The sequence below is a fragment of the Lepus europaeus genome, chromosome 3 (genome assembly GCF_033115175.1).
Source record: "Lepus europaeus isolate LE1 chromosome 3, mLepTim1.pri, whole genome shotgun sequence".
Taxonomy (NCBI): domain Eukaryota; kingdom Metazoa; phylum Chordata; class Mammalia; order Lagomorpha; family Leporidae; genus Lepus; species Lepus europaeus.
The window spans coordinates 111,980,248-111,992,654 of record NC_084829.1 but is presented as its reverse complement, the minus strand read 5'-3'; the positions used below and the strand labels follow the sequence as shown (position 1 = coordinate 111,992,654).

At 45.6% G+C, this 12,407-nt stretch overlaps 2 protein-coding genes across 2 annotated transcripts in view; one reads left to right on the top strand and one right to left on the bottom strand.

The window, feature by feature from the left end:
* HDAC2 (histone deacetylase 2) overlaps positions 1 to 1,742 on the top strand; it is a 32,114-nt gene extending 30,372 nt beyond the window's left edge. Inside the window, exons 13-14 of the mRNA XM_062186640.1 lie at positions 655 to 712; positions 1,368 to 1,742. Coding sequence (XP_062042624.1) covers positions 655 to 712; positions 1,368 to 1,398 — 89 coding nt within the window. The 3' untranslated portion in view covers positions 1,399 to 1,742. The remainder of the gene's footprint in view (positions 1 to 654; positions 713 to 1,367) is intronic.
* A 3,918-nt stretch (positions 1,743 to 5,660) lies between these two features.
* On the bottom strand, positions 5,661 to 7,630 carry LOC133756131 (cathepsin B-like). Its single transcript, XM_062186638.1, has one exon. It carries the CDS (start codon positions 7,537 to 7,539, stop codon positions 6,520 to 6,522), a length of 1,020 nt encoding a protein of 339 aa, XP_062042622.1. The 5' UTR covers positions 7,540 to 7,630; the 3' UTR covers positions 5,661 to 6,519.
* Between the last annotated feature and the right edge of the window lie 4,777 nt (positions 7,631 to 12,407).

Sequence of the window (12,407 nt, the reverse complement as noted above, 5' to 3'; positions counted from 1 at the left end):
TCTAGCTTCCTGTTGAGTTGCATAGGATGACCCCAGATGACTGTCAGGTGATGATCCCTGCCACCCACGTGAGAGAGTTCCTGGTACCTGTCTGTGGCCTGGCCCATCCCTAGCTGTTGTGGGAATTTGGGGAGCAAACTAGCAACAGGTGGAAGATATCTCTACCTCTCTCTATGCCTTTCAAATACAAAAATAAGCAAATCTTAAAAAAGAAAGAAAAAATCTAAAGGTGGCAGCAGCCTCTGGTTGTGTCATCTACTCCCCATTTCTCACAGTGCTCTAGCCACAATAGGGTTTCTCCTTCCATCCTGCCAATTTTCTTCTTAGCTCAGAGTCCTTAAAACTTTGGAGTTTGTTTTCTTCCTCCATTCAAGATGTTTCTCTCCCTTTTTACCTACCAAATCTACATTCATTCTTCAGGACAGCTTCCGATGTCACTTCTGTGGTAGTCGTTCCTCACCTGTCACCATGCTGCATTTTCCTTTGATGTCCCTGTCCTGGCTGTGATCCCACAGAACTGAAGGCTCAAAAAGGGCAGTGACTGTTAGGTTAAAGCTTAAACATCTACCATTTAGTATAATACCTGAAATAAAACTTACATACTGAATTATATTTCAAAATAGATTTTGATCTTTTCCAAATCTTTGTTTCTAGATGTTAAGGAAGAAGATAAATCCAAGGATAGCAGTAGTGAAAAAACAGATACCAAAGGGTAAGTGATATTCCTTGTCCATAATTTTTATATATTAAAAAATATATTTACTTGGGGTGTGTGTCTTTATTGGTATCTGTACTGGGAAGTACTTAACTAAATCTGAGAACATTGTGTAGATATTCTAAATTTCAGTCTCTCTTAATGCATGAGACCTGTGCCATCTTACCCATTGGTTTTTATGTCATTGGTTCACTACTCATCTGTTATTTAAGTAGCTTGCTTTTAAAAACTGCAAAGACTAGAGTTACTGCATATTGTAATTAAATAATAAATCAGTTTGAAACTCTTTCTTTTAAATGTGCGCTCATGGTGCTCTTATTTCTGTATTTTAGTGTTATGCAATATATAAATTTAAGAAACATTGAGCCAATATAAAACAAGTTTTGAATGAAAATAAAATTCAGGATTTTACTGCCAGAAAGCATGTAGATATGTGGTCACACATAATTTCTGCTAACTTTGCAAGATAGCTTGAAATAGATTGTAAAACAACTAGAGAGATTATGGAAGTGGTTAGTCTCAAAACATCTAAAGCTTTATCAATGAGTGTATTTTTTGGCATGAACCTACAGGACCTGAATCAGAATTATTGGTCAGTGCATTCAAACCAAGAGTGTTCTGTTTTTAATATTCACCTTGCCTCTTTTAACAGAGCCAAATCAGAACAGCTCAGCAACCCTTGAATTTGAAAGTCATCAATTTCAAGAAACCATTTAAAAAGAAAAAATACTGGGGAAGAAAAATGTTTTCTTTTTGAGGACTTCTGGCTTCATTTTATACTACTTTGGCATGGACTGTATTTATTTTCAAAATTGCTTTTTTTGTTTTTGTTTTTCTTGGCAAGTTTTATTGTGAGTTTTTCTAATTATGAAGCAAAATTTCTTTTCTCCACCATGCTTTATGTGATAGTATTTAAAATTGATGTGAGTTATTATGTCAAAAAGCTGATCTATTAAAGAAGTAATTGGCCTTTCTGAGCTGATTTTCCATCTTTTGTAATTACCTTTATTAAAAAATTGTACTTGGATGGTGTATTGCCTGTTTATTATAATATGAAATTTATTTCAGAGGCTAATGACATCACTTCTGTAGAATTAGAACACACTAGGTGAAAGATAATTGTAGCTTTAATGATATCTGTTGTTTCATTAACAACTTTAACCACTTTGCCCTCTGTAACTTAACTGGTCAACATGAGTGAAGACTGAGACCTTGTTACAATTTATCTATGAAATTAATGCAAACTGAGCAACTGAAGTACAGAAATTTTCTTTGAGCTGAAACAATGATTACCAAAAATTGGAAGTAGAAATACTGAAATGTAAAAAAAAAAAAATCAGGGAAAGAACTTGCTTCCGTGATGAGCCTACATATAAGTCTTCTACCACCCACATCAAGTACCAGTGTGAGAAATAAACCCACCAGAGGTGACCAAACCACCAGAGGATGGACTCAAACCCATGAAGTCAGCAAAAACCCAGGCTTCATTCACAGCCTTTCAAGGACAGTGGTCAGTAGGCACAGCTGGTGCAAGGAATCTTAAGTATTTATTCCTACTGTGTAAGTCCCTCCTCCAGTTCCTCATTGGCTGAGTACTGTGGGTCAAGTCTTCCGTAGGATGCCTAAAGTTTTATTTTTCTTTTACATTGTTAAATTTCTGCCTGCTTCCCCATTTAGCTTTTTATTTCCCAAGGTTAGCAAAAGCCCTCTACTTAAATATCTGTTTCAAAAATGTTAAAAGCTGGCCGGCGTTGTGGCTCACTAGGCTAATCCTCCGCCTTGCGGCGCCGGCACACCGGGTTCTAGTCCCGGTCAGGGCACCGATCCTGTCCCGGTTGCCCCTCTTCCAGGCCAGCTCTCTGCTGTGGCCCAGGAGTACAGTGGAGGATGGCCCAAGTGCTTGGGCCCTGCACCCCATGGGAGACCAGGAGAAGCACATGGCTCCTGCCATCAGATCAGCGCTGTGCGCCGGCCGCAGCGCGCCAACCGCGGCGGCCATTGGAGGGTGAACCAACGGCAAAAGGAAGACCTTTCCCTCTGTCTCTCTCTCTCTCTCACTGACAACTCTGCCTGTCAAAAAAATAAATAAATAAATAATAAAAAATAAATAAATGTTAAAAGCTTTCTTACGCAGTTTCTATTTCTCAAGTGTGGTTAGGGCTAAGCACCTGTGGTCCCCTCAGGATTGCACACAATATCCTGTATGTGTATCCTGAATGCTGTGAGATTCTGTCCACTAGTCATTCCCCAAATAGCTACAACAGCCAAGGCTGGGCCAGGTGAATCAGGAGCTTGGAAATCCATCCAGGTTTCCTACGTGAGGGGCAGGGGTCCAAGTACTTGGGTCATCATTTGCTGTTTTTCCAGGCCTATTAGCAGGGAGCTGGATGAAAAGTGGAACAGCTAGGACTGGAACAGGTGCTCATATATGGGGTACTGGCACCACAGGCAGTGACTTGACCTCCTTTGCCACCACAATGCCTGCTCCTTATTGTTTCTTTACAAATGAACCAATGTGGGCATCTGTTCAAATCCTGGCTGCTCTACTTAAGATCCAGCTCCCTGTGTATGTGTCTGGGAATTTAGTAGAGGATGGCCTAAGTGCTGGGACACCTGCACCCACGTGGAAGACCTGGAAGAAGCTCCTAGCTCTCAGCTTTGGCCTGGCCCAGCCCTAGACCTTTTGACCATTTGGGGAGTGAAACAGCAAATGGGAGACCTCTCCCTCCCTCTGTAAAAGCTCTGCCTTTCAAAAAAGTCAAAACAAAGCAAAACAAAACATCCTATTTAGGCAAAATCTAATTTTTTTAACTGAATGTGTACCCATTTTAGAATTTTGAGAATACAGTTGAACATAAGGAGAAATAACTCATTACATATTACATGCTAATGGTAGGAAGCAGACATTTGAGGTAGTTTCTACATTTTAGGAACTTGGCAAAATCCTTTGGCTTTTTCCTTTTTCCTGGTCCAAATCGATTGTTTTGAGATAAAAATGAGTTTCTTAAGCATGAGGTTTTTGTTAGGAACAACTGCATATGCAACCAGATTGCAGATGTTTCACTGTGTCCATGTTGCCCGCAACCAGCGTTTTGCCCTCTCTATGCACTTTGCTGTGTATAATTCCCTGTCTACTCTTCAGAAAGAACCACTATTCTGAAAGTGGTTGACATCCTATCCATGTTTTTACCATTTCACTACATATTAGCAATCGATAAACCTTTATTACAAGAGAAACTAACAAACTCAGCCCATTAGAATAATGAAATGTATTTTGTGTTTGTGAAAAAAGTTATCACATAGGTATACTTCCGTAGCTTTCCATTGTCCTTCAGTTTTGTAATGTTTATTTTTTGACAGGCAGAGTGGATAGTGAGAGAGACAGAGAGAAAGGTCTTCCTTTTGCCATTGGTTCACCCTCCAATGGCCGCCGCGGTAGGCGCACTGGGGCTGGCGCACCGCGCTGATCCAAAGGCAGGAGCCAGGTGCTTCTGGTCTCCCATGCGGGTGCAGGGCCCAAGCACTTGGGCCATCCTCCACTGCACTCCCTGGCCACAGCAGAGAGCTGGCCTGGAAGAGGGGCAACCGGGACAGAATCCGGTGCCCCGACCGGGACTAGAACCTGGTGTGCCGGCGCCGCAAGGCAGAGGATTAGCCTATTGAGCCGCAGCACCAGCCTGTAATCTGTTTTGACACATGTTTAGTTCCATCTTTTTTTTTTTTTTTTTTTTTAAGATTTATTTATTTGGCCGGCGCCTGGGCTTAACAGGCTAATCTTCCACCTAGCGGCGCCGGCACACTGGGTTCTAGTCCCAGTTGGGGTGCCGGATTCTATTCAGGTTGCCCCTGTTCCAGGCCAGCTCTCTGCTATGGCCCGGGAAGGCAGTGGAGGATGGCCCAAGTCCTTGGGCCCTGCACCCGCATGGGAGACCAGGAGAAGCGCTGGCCGCAGCGGCCATTGGAGGGTGAACCAACGACAAAAAGGAAGACCTTTCTCTCTGTCTCTCTCTCACTATCCACTCTGCCTGTCCAAAAAAAAAAAAAAAAAAAAAAAAGGGTTTATTTATTTGAAAGAGTTGCACAGAGAGAAGGAGAGGCAGAGAGGTCTTCTATCCACAGTTCACTCCCCAATTGGCCGCAGTGGCAGGGCTGCACCAGTCTAAAGCCAGGAGCCAGGAGCTTCCTCCAGTTCTCCTGTGCAGGTGCAGGGGCCCAAGAACTTGGGCCATCTTCTGCTTTCCCAGGTCATAGCAGAGAGCTGGCTCAAAAGTGGAGCAGCCAAGTCTCGAACTGGCACCCATATGGGATGCCAGCACTGCAGGCAGCAGCTGTACCAGCTATGCCACAGCGCCGACTCTAGTTCATCTTAATTGCTAAATATTATGTCCCATTATGTGGACATACTAAAATTGTCTAATATGGTAATTAATCTCCTTGGGTATATTTCTTACTTGTAAAGTAAAAACATCCTTTATAGCAAATGTCGGAAGAAAATTGAAACAAGCAGTTTCAGGCAGATGATTTGGTACAGCATTAAACAGGAACCAATAACTTAGAGAGAAGGGTACTTTCATGGAAAATACATATGAAAAAGCTACATGGATTTAAAAATTAAAGTTTATTTGAGAGAAAGAGTTCCCATCAAGCGGTTCATTCCCCAAGCTCCTGGGATGCTGGGGCTGATCCAGGCGCCCTGACTCAGTGCAGGTCTTCCCTGTGGGCGGCAACAACCCAACTACTCAAGCCACTACCTGCTGTCCTTCTAAGGTACAATAGGTGATACCAGTGTGTTACCGTAGAGTGTCCAGGTAAGTGCCCTAACACATTAGAGATTTTATACAGTATACATATGGCACTTGAAATTTATGAGGAAAGATCATTGCCCAAGTGATACTGGCGTAATGGATAACCAAATGGGTAAAATACAGTTTTTATCTTTTTTTTTTTTTTGGAAGGAGAAACCTTTTATTGGCACAGTCATTCCTCATTAAATGGACAGGGTGAAGCAGTGATTTCTAGAAAACAGCAAAAGCTGGTTTCTCCCACACTAGTCCTGCCAGCTGCCGTGTCAGGAGACAGTCAGCAAATCCACACCACCAGGTTTTGTTTCACACCGCGCCATTGGGAGACAATCTGGAAAAGGAGTGCCGCTCTTCCAACTATTAGACCTGTTCGTTCACGTGATCAGCTCAAGGATGCAAAAAATAAAACTTCTATTAGAAAGGAACCATGCCGAGGACAAGACCGGAGAGGGTTTGCGACACTGCGAAGCTTGGCAGGTGCAGGGGCCCTGGGGGGAGGTGGCGTCTTCCGGAGAGTTGCCGCCATCCCTCCTCGGAACCTGGTGCAGGTCTAGAAGGCAACTTGCTGGCGGCGTCAGCAGGAACGCCACTCGCCAATGCCTCGGAACACCTGCCGTCCACGCCGACGGGTCTGTCCTGCTCTTGGAGGTTCCAGAGAGAGGAGTGGTGGGTGCGGTGGGAGCAGCTGGGGCAGGAGCAGCAGGTGCCTAGTGGAGGAGGAGCCTCCTGCGCTCACAGCAGTGGCCGGCGCGGCCTGTTACCTCCTGACCAGCGTCCGCTGAGCAGGCTTGGAGGGGGCAGCCATGGATGCGTCTCCTCGGAAGACAGCTCTGGCGGCGGACGCAAGCGTGGCCCAGTCCAGTCCTTCAGGCCCTGTCTAAAACCTCCTGTGTGGAAAGCCATTCCTACCTACCCCAACCCCATCTCATCTCCTCCCCAGCCCACCGGATACATTTAGGGGCGCCTCCCCCACGGCAGGGGAGGGGGCCAACCCACAGCGGGTTAGATCTGTCGCCAGTACTGGTCAGTGCGTGGGATTCCGGCCACAACTTCGGATTCGATTCCACAGTGATCCTGTCCTCTGAGGATTTTAAAGAAGCCTTTGTCACCCCAGTCAGTGTTCCACGAGTTGGCCACCAGCCAGTAGGGGACGCCGTTCTCCTCGCCCCAGCCTAGGATGCGGATGGCGTGGCCTCCCATGATGTCGCCAGTCGTGTGCTGGTACACTCCTGACTTGTACATCAGGAAGTCAGAGTACACGGTGAAGGTGCCCTCCACCGGGCCGTTTTTGTAGATCTCCGCCTTGATCTCGTTCTCATCGCTGGAGACGCTGTAGGAACTGTAGCCGAAGTGCTTGTCCTCCTTGTAGGACGGGCTGTAGCCGGGCTCGCAGGTCTTGCTGCACCTGGGCGTGTCTCCCTCCCCCGTGCATGCAGGCCGGGAGCCGTTGACGTGGTGCTCACATGGAGGGATGGAGTAGGGTTTGCAGCCCACGTGGGAGTCATAGAGGCCCCCGGACACGAGGCCTTTTTTGGTCCAGAAGTTCCAAGCTCCAGAGGGGTAGCCGCCATTACAGCCGTCCCCACACTGGCCGCCGCAGCAGGTGAGCATGTCCTCCGCCGACACCTCCACGTTCACGTGCCCGTTGGTGTGGATGCAGATCCGGTCGGAGATGGCTTCCACGGCCCCGAAAGCCCAGCAAGAGCCACAGGACCCCTGGTCTCTGATCTCCTTGATGGTTGGACAGTTTGGCCACTGTTCCCGCGCGTCGAAGCTCTCAGGCAGTTTTATGTCATCAGCGAACTCAACTCTGCGGGGCAGCTTGGGCCCTCCCAGGAAGGTGCCGCACAGCTTCTTGAGGTAGCTCACCTCCACGTTGAAGAAGTTGTGCCCGGCCTGCCACGTCGTGTTCTGCTTGTTGATGAAGTTGACCAGCTCATCCGACAGCGGGTGCAGATGGGAGTTGCTCCAGGCGCTGGTCAGTGCCAGCAGGCAGCAGAGAGGGGCCAAGAGTCGCCACATTCTGGAAGACAGATCCTTGATGCACCGAGCGCAGCCGTGAGAGCCGGGCCTGCAGCCTCCTCGCGCCCGCCGCCGCCGCCGCCGCCGCGCCGCAGCCGGAGCCCAGCAGCCGCCGTACAGCTTTTATCTTCTATCAAATGAACGTGATTTAAATTGGAAAACAAAGATGAAACTGTTAACTACTAAAACTTCTTAGAGGTTTTTAAAAGTAGTTGAAATAGGGAAGACCTGAGTGTGACCAAGCCCAAACTATAAAGGAAGTGGTACACTTGGTGACAGCAAGTGTTTGCCAGGCCAACAAAAACTTGTAAGCCAAGAGATGGATGTGGTGCGGCACATTAAACTGCTGCCTGTGATGGTGGCATCCCGTAGCAGAGGGCGAGTTGGAATCCCAGCTGTTCTGCTTCCAATCCAGCTCCCTACAAATACTCCTCAAAAAGCAGCGAACGTGGCCCAAGTACTTGGGTCCCTAATACCCACGTGGGAGAGCCATATGGGGTTCCAGGGTCCTGAATTTGGCTTGGCCAGTTGAGGTCATTTGGGGAGTGAACCAGTGGATGGGAGATCTCTCTATTACTCTACCTTTCAAATGAGGTTTTTTTTTTTTTTTAAGCTTTATTTATTTTACTTGAAAGAGTTAAACAGAGAGAGAAGGAGAGGCAGAGAGAGAGAGAGAGGTCTTCCATCCGATGGTTCACTCCCCAGATGGCTGCAACGGCTGGAGCTACACCAATCCGAATCTAGGAGCAAGGAGCTTCTTCCGGGTCTCCCATGTGGGTGCAGGGGCCCAAGGACTTGGGCCATTTTCCACTGCTTTCCCAGGCCATAGCAGAGAGCTGGGTAGGAAGTGGAGCAGCCAGGATTCGAACCAGCGCCGCCGGCCCCTCAAATCTTTTTAAAAAAGCAAGAAAAGGCCGGCGCCGTGGCTCAACAGGCTAATCCTCCGCCTTGCGGCGCCGGCACACCGGGTTCTAGTCCCGGTCAGGGCACCGATCCTGTCCCGGTTGCCCCTCTTCCAGGCCAGCTCTCTGCTGTGGCCAGGGAGTGCAGTGGAGGATGGCCCAAGTGTTTGGGCTCTGCACCCCATGGGAGACCAGGAGAAGCACCTGGCTCCTGCCATCGGAACAGCGCGGTGCGCCGGCCGCAGTGCGCTACCGCGGCGGCCATTAGAGGGTGAACCAACGGCAAAGGAAGACCTTTCCCTCTGTCTCTCTCTCTCACTGACAACTCTGCCTGTCAAAAAAAAAAAAAAAATTAAAAAAAAAAAAAAGATAGGATTAAAAAAGCAAGAAAAACCCAACTTCCAAGACAAGATAAAAGGGAGTATGGAAAGCAGCATTGCAACATATCCAGGTCAATAGAGAAAAGCAATTAAAAAAAATCATGTAAGATATTAACTGATAAACATGCAAATCTTTAATATGAAAAGATCTTTAACTTAGAAAATGCAAATTAAGTCTGGAGGTAGACATTAGATTTAAAAGATTTCAAGAAACTGTTGGCAAAAGCGAGGAAACTCCGTATGTCAGTGTGTCAGTACAGCCTGGAGCTTAATTTGACATTTCTGTATCAAAATTACAATCTGCAAGTTGTATTTTAAGAAAAATAACAATTTATGTGCAGACAACCTTCAGAAGACTTCATTATGCAACATGTTATAAGATTAAGACAATATTTCTATTTTAAAGCAAGTTTGAGATACCTTTTTCAGCCAAGCAGCACTTGGATATTTATAATTCATTGGCCATACAAAATTACCAACTTAAAAATTTGCCTGCAGTATTTGATCAAACAATAAACTCATCTATGTGATGGTTGGAACTTCTTTGGTGAGGCATGTGCTGTTAGCTGTTATTGAAGATGTCGCTACTGAAAAATACTTTTCCATCCATGTTTGCATCAGCCAGGCTGGAGCACAGTCTGCACTTTGGATAATAAGTTTTGAAAAGGAACTGCTCGCAGCAGTTAAGTTGTTCCAAACACAGATGAGTATTTCAATGCAGATTCCCTCAAAGTAGGAAACATATCACTGCTTATGTAAGGTTTACAGAATTGAAGCAGAGGGAGGTTGTTGTACCTAGCTTTCCGCTCATCACTTTGCAGCTGAATGATCTTGTCTCGCAGGTTATCAGGCACCTCAGTTGGTTCCACATTGAATGGTGTAGCAAAAATGGTCTGTTTATTTTTCTTGTCCTTGAGTCTAATTAAATGCTTCAACCAGTTCCCCATGCTCACCAGCATATTCAAGTGTCCTAGAAGGCTTTAGTCCTTCCAGGGTGGGGAAATGCACTGTGTTACTCCTTTCGAGGTGCACTTTCCACAACTTCAGTTTAGCTTCAGATGACTTGGTGTGTGAAAGCAGAGAGCTGCAAAGCTGTATGGGGCCCTGCAGCTTGACATTCAGCTCTGAGGGGTACTTGGTCATCTCCACCATGAACGCCAGATCACACTTGCTGTTGTGTTCCCTGTCAGGTTTTCCCTTCATCACCATGAAGTGCTTTGACCTCACCCAGAAGTTTGTCAAACCTTTTGAGCCCTCTCCCAAGACTCAACCACCATACTTGATGGTGATAAGCAAAATCACCAGACTCAGAGTGAAGATGATGCACTAACTCAAACTGGTGACCATTAATCCCTCTGCTTTTGACAAAATGTATACATGGCATCACATCACTGAGCTGCACTAGCTGTGCACACAGACTTCAGTAGTGTATAATCAATTGGGTCATGACTGAGACAATTTAGTTATTTTTTTTAAAGATTGATTTGTTTGAAAGGCAGGTTTACAGAGAGAGGGCAAGTGGCTGCAACAGCAAGAACCGGGCAGATCCAAAGCTGGGAGCCAGGAACAACTTCTGGATCTCCCATGTGGGTGTAGGGGCCCAGGCACTTGGGCCATGTTCCACTACTTCCCCAGGCACATTAGCAGGGAGCTGGATTGGAAGGGGAGCAAATGGGACTAGAACTGGTGCCCATATGGGATGCTGGTGCCACAGGAGCCGGTTTTACCTACTACGCCACACCACTGGCCCCAATTTAGTTATTTCTTGGCAGATAGAATTAACCCTTTTGGCAAGGCAGTGATGGCTGGAGCTCCATTTGTAATAAGGCCACTCTTCAAATGTTAAGTCTTGTCATTGATAAATAATGTCTCCAACAAGTCCTCTCCTCTTGTTCCCTGTATGGCTTCCAGTGACAGCAGCTCCTTTTGCATATCAACTGTAGAATCCCGTAAATGAAAATGGCCAGTTTGGACTGTATTTGTTATGTCCATTGTCTTGTCACAAGCCAGAGAAAAATTGGAACTCTGCAGTTTTTTTTTCAACATCTTGTGCTAAGTTAGTAGCCTTCTCTGAGACAAGCACTCCATTCAGAAACAATTTTTCTTTGATGCTAACAGCTCCACAGCAGCCACCATGTCTTTCACAAATCTCCCTCACCCTGAGGTCTCAGCTTTGCAGTTAGCTCGCTCGCTGTGTAACTCCTCTGAATAATGTCTGTGTCACAGTGAGGCCCAGTGAGAGTGGCTGTTATGCTTCCAAACTCCAGTGAAGAGCGTTGATTTTTATCCAGATGCATTTAGATTCCCAGTTCATTGAATTCGGCATGTCTTGAGCTGTCATGTTGTTCCAGATTAGCTTTTTTTTTTTTTTCAAACACAGGGAAAAATTCATTTAAAATAACTGATACACTCTTTTGCCCAAAAACATAAGAATTAAGACTTAGCACTGTAATTACACAAATGGTATGTAACAAGAGAAGGGGAAAAAAAAAAAAAAAAGTTGTTCCAATATAATCAATGTCTTCTTTTTAAAAAGGTTCAAAAACAGATCGCCTTAATATGTGGTTAGATTCCCAGTAACAGGATATTCTGAAATCTAAGGAACTACAGAAGAAAAACCACAGTAAGTTCAATTTCCCTGCTGTTTTTCTATAAATGTTCATATTGTTTACTTTGGATTTGCTTTGCACTTTTACTAGGAGATTTTCTGCCTTCACCGTCTTTCATAGTGATGACCACGTTTCTTTGTGTGTAGCACATCCATAAGTGTCTTTTGTAAGGCTGGGCAAGTGGTGACAAATTCTTTCAATTTCTGTTTGTTATGGAAGGTCATTATTTCACCTTCATTCATAAATGAGAGCTTTGTAGGCTACAATATTCTTGGTTGACAGGTTTCTTCTCTTAAGACTTGGAAAATATCTCACCCTTCTTCTCTCCTAGCCTGTAGGGTTTCTGTAGTCAGCTGTGAGTTTAATTGGAGATCCTCTGATAATAATCTGGCGTTTCTCTCGTGCACATTTTAGAATATTTTCTTTATGTTTTACTGTGGAGAGTTTGACTACAATGTGTCATGATGAAGATCTTTTATGGTCTTGTCTATCAGGAGTCCTGTACCTGTACATCCCTTTCTTTCTCCAAATTGGGGAAATTTTCTATAATTATTTCATTAAAAAGACCTTCAATCCATTCTCTCTATGCCATCAGGAATTCCTAAGAACTATATGTTGGGCCATTTGATAGTATCCCATAGATCTCCAACACTGTTTTTTAGTTTTCTAATTGCTTTTTTTTTTTTTTTTTTGACAGGCAGAGTGGATAGTGAGAGAGAGAGACAGAGAGAAAGGTCTTCCTTTTTGCCGTTGCTTCACCCTCCAATGGCCACTGCGGCCAGCACTTCGTGCTGATCCGAAGCCAGGAGCCAGATGCTTATCCTGGTCTCCCATGCAGGTGCAGGGCCCAAGGACTTGGGCCATCCTCCACTGCCTTCCTGGGCCATAGCAGAGAGCTGGCCTGGAAGAGGGGCAACCGGGATAGAATCCGGCACCCTGACCGGGACTAGAACCCGGTGTGCCGGCGCCGCAAGGCA